At 33.7% G+C, this 5816-nt stretch overlaps 1 protein-coding gene across 1 annotated transcript; it reads right to left on the bottom strand.

Annotated features, from left to right (window-relative positions):
- Nucleotides 1-2445: 2445 nt before the first annotated feature.
- LOC107101419 (major histocompatibility complex class I-related gene protein-like) lies at nt 2446-5481 on the bottom strand. The gene is made up of 6 exons (XM_015400319.1): nt 5433-5481; nt 4873-5133; nt 4314-4589; nt 3739-4053; nt 2688-2789; nt 2446-2471 (listed from the first exon to the last, which is right to left on the bottom strand). Exons 1-6 carry the CDS (start codon nt 5479-5481, stop codon nt 2446-2448), a joined length of 1029 nt encoding a protein of 342 aa, XP_015255805.1.
- Between the last annotated feature and the right edge of the window lie 335 nt (nt 5482-5816).

Raw genomic sequence — 5816 nt, 5'->3', positions numbered from 1 at the left:
GAAAAGTTTGTTGCTTTGTGGCGGAAGCTACTGTCTTTGCAAATTAAGTTAGATTGTGATTTTTATAAAACCATACAGATTGTAATCCAGAGTCCTTCATTAAAGTTTTTGCTCTTCCAACAGTAAAATACAGCATGGAGTTTCATCCTTATCTCTATCCTGGAGTCAAAGATTTCCCAGATTATGCAGNTTTTTTAATAAACTAAGTTTTGCTACAGGCAACATTTAAATAAATCCCTATACTTTTATGAACCATGCATCAACTCTATTTTATAACCTTAATAGATCATAATAAAAATAGTGACTCAATAATTCAAATCTTCACACATTTATTTACTTGTATATGCTCCTTTATGCTTTTAATAGGGAAGTAGTTACAGCAAAATTAAGCAGATTAAAAAAATCAAAGGTACATTTTACCCGAACATCCTAACTCGTTCAAACTAACTAAGGTCTTTAGGAGAGGTTGTGGCTCTTTTGTGGTGATTAGATCTGTTTCCATGGTACAATTAGGCAGCGACCATTGACCAGTTCAAAGTCAAAACTGTACTCTCAGCAGATTTTGAGAAACGTCTGCCCCGGATTAAAGAGACACGCAGAGCTGGGCAATGGGCAGTAGTGTCGCTGGTTCAAAGAGACAAAGTGATTTTTGGATCTAGTCCCCTTCTGTCTTCCTGTTAAAGTGTCTTTTGTGATAAGATTAAGCCCCATTTAGCTTGGCTCATCTCCCTCTTATGCATAGAGAGGAGGTACATTTTCTCCAGACCTCTTCAACATTACCTAATACTGGCTACATGTAATCTGACACATACACCTTCACAAACTAGAACAAAATAATACCAAGTATTCAAAGTTTCAAATATTAAATCCATATTCATTTTAAAGATACATCACAGATCAATCTCATTTTATCCCTTTGTTATTTTTTTGGACAAATCCTTAAAACAAAACAATAGTTCTGCTTTATTTTCTTTAATTTTATCAGCAAGTATTGTTTGAATGGCTGAAACCTAAATCTGACCACAAAAAATACAAGCAAATTTAAAGTGTACATTATGATTTTATGAATTACATGATTACTTCATCACTATCAATGTCATTTTGATTATATTAAGTATACCAACTTGCTCCATGATTATAAAATAAATGTTTCTAAAATAGCAGCTTTTTGCTTTAAAATGTCCTTGTCAGCTTTATTTGACAAGGTAATGCTAGCAGAAGCAAAAAAAAGAAAAAGTTGCAGTTTTGGTTACATCTTAATCCGTGTATGGTTTGTTCTTTGTTTTTGTTTTTTTTTCAGAACAAAAACGAAAAGAAAAAAAAAACAAGCATGTGGTTTTTATGTTTTTCCGTTTTCTTAAACCTAAGTCGAAAAAATTCAAAATTGAATGAACAGAAAATGAACAGCGTTTGAGTTCTGTTTTGCCATCTAAATGAAAATAAAATACGGTTGTTGTTTTAATATGTAACGGTACCGGAAATGAAGTAAGTCACCAAAGAAAAATAATTTACAGTGAATGAAGATGGCATCAATACAAACCATTTCTAAACACAAGGCAATGGCTGCACTTGAACCGTTTTCTGCATTGATTATCGAACTTTTTGAGAGAGAAAAAACACACTCTGAAATCAGTAATGCTTTGAGCCGCCATGGAGCTCCACATTGTGCCAATTCCCTCTAAATAACACAAACGTTTCCATTTTGGTAGTGCCCCTGACGGGGCGACAGTGGCGTTGGATGTAGGAGTTTGCCCTGAAATCGAAGGGTTGACGGTTTAAACTCCGACTTTCAGTGTCGTTGTGTCCTTGGGCAAGACACTTCACCTGCATTGTCTACTGATGGTGGTCAGTAGACCACCTACTGGTAACTAAAAAAGTTATGTGTTGGGAGTTCAGGTCTTCATTTCCGGTTCTGCCATAAGATCTGTTGAATTAAAAACAAAATAAAAGTTTTTTTTTTTGTTTTTTTTTTATTTTTGAAAATGCCGTTTTTCTAATTTCATTTTAAAAACGGAAAAACAAAAAAACCACATGCTTGTTTTGTTTTTGCGTTTTTGCTTTGAAACGAAAAAAAAAAAAAAAAAACTAAGAACGAACCATACACGGATTCATCTTGATTGAACTGCTTTGAAAACTGAATTGTGTTAATTGTAGATGGCAATGCTGGAAGGCTTTAGCTGACTTTTGTTTGCATATTTAAATAATTTTAGTATTTATAGTGTTTAATGCAACAATAACTCAAATGTATAAAACTTGCAAATAGAAAACATCTGATAAATCTTTTAAATTGCATGCCTGATCTTTGTTTCTAAATAACCTTATGTCCTTAGTTATTTAATGACTAGCTGATTTACTCCTATAGCTGCCATTAAAACAATTGTATATGCATTAGTAAAATCACACATAAATGCAGGATGATGCCTTTATCAATCTCCTTATTTGGTTTTATTGGGTGTTAAGGGGTTCAGCAGCTGTAAGGGAAAAACAGAGGATGAACAGTTATCCATTAAGCTTAAATGATTATCATGCAGAAAATTAGGAATGAAAAAACACACTTACATGAACTAGCTGATACATCTGGAAATAGAAAAGATATTCTCATTAATAGATAAGTTATGTTTTGATTTTTTTAATAGCAAAATTGATAAATTGTGTAAATATATCAAAATTGAACCAAGATATCTTACCCTTTTTCTTTTTATAAGCAAAAAATCCTATAATAGGGATGATCAGGACAGTAAGAACAGCCATTGTTGCAATGATGGCTATGCTTGTCACAGATAGGTTTTCTGATCGAACGACACAAAATAAAAAAAAAATAAAAACACATTCACAAATGGTAAATGTCCTGTACTTATATAGCGCTTTTTCCAATTCAAAAGACTTGAGCAAAGTGCTTTACACTACAGCTGGTCATTCTCCCATTCTCACACACACACACACACACACACACACACACACCCACACACACACACACACACACACACACACACACACACACACACAGACAGACACAAAACTCACTACATCAAAGTTGCAGTGCAACAAAGTAGTAAATTACTCTCTTCACCTCTTGGTAAAAAAGGAGAAAATACTTTCTCTACAGTTAAGCTAAAATTTGTTGTATTCTTGCAGATAAATGGATGAATGAATTCATCTATTAATTTTACAAAGAAGGTTCTTTTAACCAAACATAACTGAAGAATCTGATAAAAAAAAAATGAATAAAAAAATATATGAGAAAAGCTAAATATTAATGGTATTGCACACTGTCTTTTTGGTCTTAGGGACTTGTAGCTTGTTACTGATGTAAAGCGTGACTCACTTTAACAAGTAAAGTCAGGAGTGGGATGTAAAGTAAGGACCTTTTCTAGTTATTCCTGACTGTATAGTCCTAAGCAAGCATAGCTTACTGGTTTAATTATGACTTTACAGACTCCTAAACTTTATGTAAAGTTACTACAGCTGTGTTAGCTGCCCATTTTTTGCTTTTTTGAGGAATTGAAAGTGTTAAAAAAATACTATTCACACAATAGCTTCAGCTCGTACCTCAAGTCACCAGCATACAGTCAGATCACGATACAAAACTTACTGAAATTGTTGCATTTTGATATGGAGTTCAATATCGTGCCTATTCATTCATCGTGCTAAAACTAATGTAAAAGTTTGAACATTGCACTTAAGAAATTGATAAATCCCTTATCAAAGCACTAAAAAGATAAAGCATGTGTGTCTTACCTTCACCCTCCTTCCAGTTGGTCCTGATCACATCTTTGTCCAGTCTGGTGATAAGGTCATTTTGAACACCAGAGAGTTGAAATACACAGTCGTACCTTCCCCATTCTTTTAATGGAATATTTGAAGCATTCAGTTTTATAGACATCTGAAAGGATCCATCAAGATTGGGGAGGATTTCCCCATGCTCCACATTCTCATGAATTTCCTCTCCATCCTTCCTCCAGAAGATTATAGCTTTCTCTGGGTAGAAGCCAGTAGCGTGGCAATTGATTGAAGAAGAGGGAGTCCTCTGAAGGAGAGACACTGAGGGAAGATCTAGAGAAATTGTTTGGGTAATCAAAAGAGTATCAGCGGATGGACTTTGAATTATAACTTTACAGATTTTAAAATATTGTCAGTTTTGTAATCATTCCTGTCTGTTCCTGCTCAAGAAGAAAATTGTAATGCATAACAAATTAATTACAATTTATAATTTTCATGCAAAGAGAGGCAGGTAAAGCTTTGATTGTCATCAACAACACAATATTAGTCTGTATAGTCTGTAATTCCTCATAATTTTAGTTAAATGTCTTTACCTTTTCTATGTAGAGTACTATTTCCATAACGCAAATATATCTGTAGCCATAAAGGAAAAATTATTAAGGCAAAGTTTCTTCTTTCTTTATTGCTCTCATAGAGTATATCCCATTGCTCTTTGATAGTCTTAGCCCTTGGATGGTGAGCAATCCATGTTTTTGTATTGAAGTCAAAAGAAATGAAGTCTTCACCATTATAGGCATAGTGGTTGAAAGCAGTAATTTCTTTTGTGTCATCATCCACTTCACAACCAAGTATCTGCTGTATCACATGAACTAAAACAGAAAGAAAGGGTTTGTTGCTGAAATTGACAAAATAATCTGAATAAAACATTTTTAGTTAATATACCTAATAGAAGTCATCACTGTAAGAGATATGCATGTGACACACACTTAACTATCTATTAAAATATTTATGGTTATATACTGAAAATGGATACAGTTCGAGTCTGAGAAAGTAACTGGAAGTAAATGCTGCTCAGATGTTGATTATCCTTTATTAAAAAAAACTGTGGTGTGAGTGTTTTTATATTATCGTTCATGTGCATTATTATCTTACCTTTAGTTTGGTTTGCTGGCAGCTTAAAACTTTCTGCGGTGGCTTTCATACTCAAGTGACATTGCTTGCTCAACTCCATTTGTGGTTCCCAGTATTGTGGGTCTTCTTTAATTATTGTTCTCACCCAATCTTGTCTGGGTTCTCCTATTTCAGATATGCTGTCATAATAAAACATGATGATATCGTCCACAAATAGCACATCTGTGTATTCAGGAAGACTTTGAATCCCATAAGACACCAGGAATTGTATGTCAAATGAGGCTAAAAAATGACAGAATAAAGATAAAATGTATTATAAGTTACAGTTTCAGATTCAAGATTTATATTTATAACATTTTAAAGAATGAAAATATAACATATTTAAATAACCAAGCTGTTATTCCCAGCATAGTGCACATTTAATGGTGCTGTTAACTTCCTTAATCACTGTAGTTCCACTTTAGAATTGGGATAATAACCCAGTCCTGTTTTTTTACTTATACTCTATAATTAAACTGTAATATTTGAACAGTGTCTTAAAATATTTTAAAGAAATAAACACTTTTTAGCAAAACACTCACCTGCAGATGCAGTCTGAATTAGAAAGAACAGCATCAGTTTTCTCTCCATGTTGTAAAGATACTCTAAGATTAACATCGGATCTGGTGGCTGGTTTGCTTTGCTGTCTGGTTCACGTAAGTTTCCTTTTGTTTAAATGTTGTTAGAATTGAAGGCGGGCCTAGCTTTGAACAGAAGCCAATTGGCAAAGACAAAAAGAAAAAAAAAAACCTTAAAGCAAAACCAGTCAAGAAAAGGGCCAGATGCTTTACCACAGGTCACACCCACCACACAACGCACTTTTTTTCCCACTTATATCAGGAAGACAATTTAGGAGCATTACATCACAAATGAAAGATTTTCAGGAACACATTCTTTTCCAGAGTTTTGGAGGTAATCCTTCAGGC

This window comes from Cyprinodon variegatus, unplaced genomic scaffold, assembly GCF_000732505.1.
Source record: "Cyprinodon variegatus isolate N-32 unplaced genomic scaffold, C_variegatus-1.0 Scaffold1093, whole genome shotgun sequence".
In the NCBI taxonomy this organism is placed as follows: Eukaryota; Metazoa; Chordata; class Actinopteri; order Cyprinodontiformes; family Cyprinodontidae; genus Cyprinodon; species Cyprinodon variegatus.
This window is presented reverse-complemented; position numbering and strand designations above follow the sequence as displayed.

Bases quoted from the DNA above. Each gene is read 5' to 3' on its own strand.
- LOC107101419 (XM_015400319.1), bottom strand. From the start codon at position 5,481: ATGGAGAGAAAACTGATGCTGTTCTTTCTAATTCAGACTGCATCTGCA. The intron at 5,134-5,432 runs GTGAGTGTTTTG...GTCATTTTTTAG, and splicing joins AATTCAGACTGCATCTGCAG to CCTCATTTGACATACAATTC. The intron at 4,590-4,872 runs GTAAGATAATAA...TTTCTGTTTTAG, and splicing joins GCCAGCAAACCAAACTAAAG to TTCATGTGATACAGCAGATA.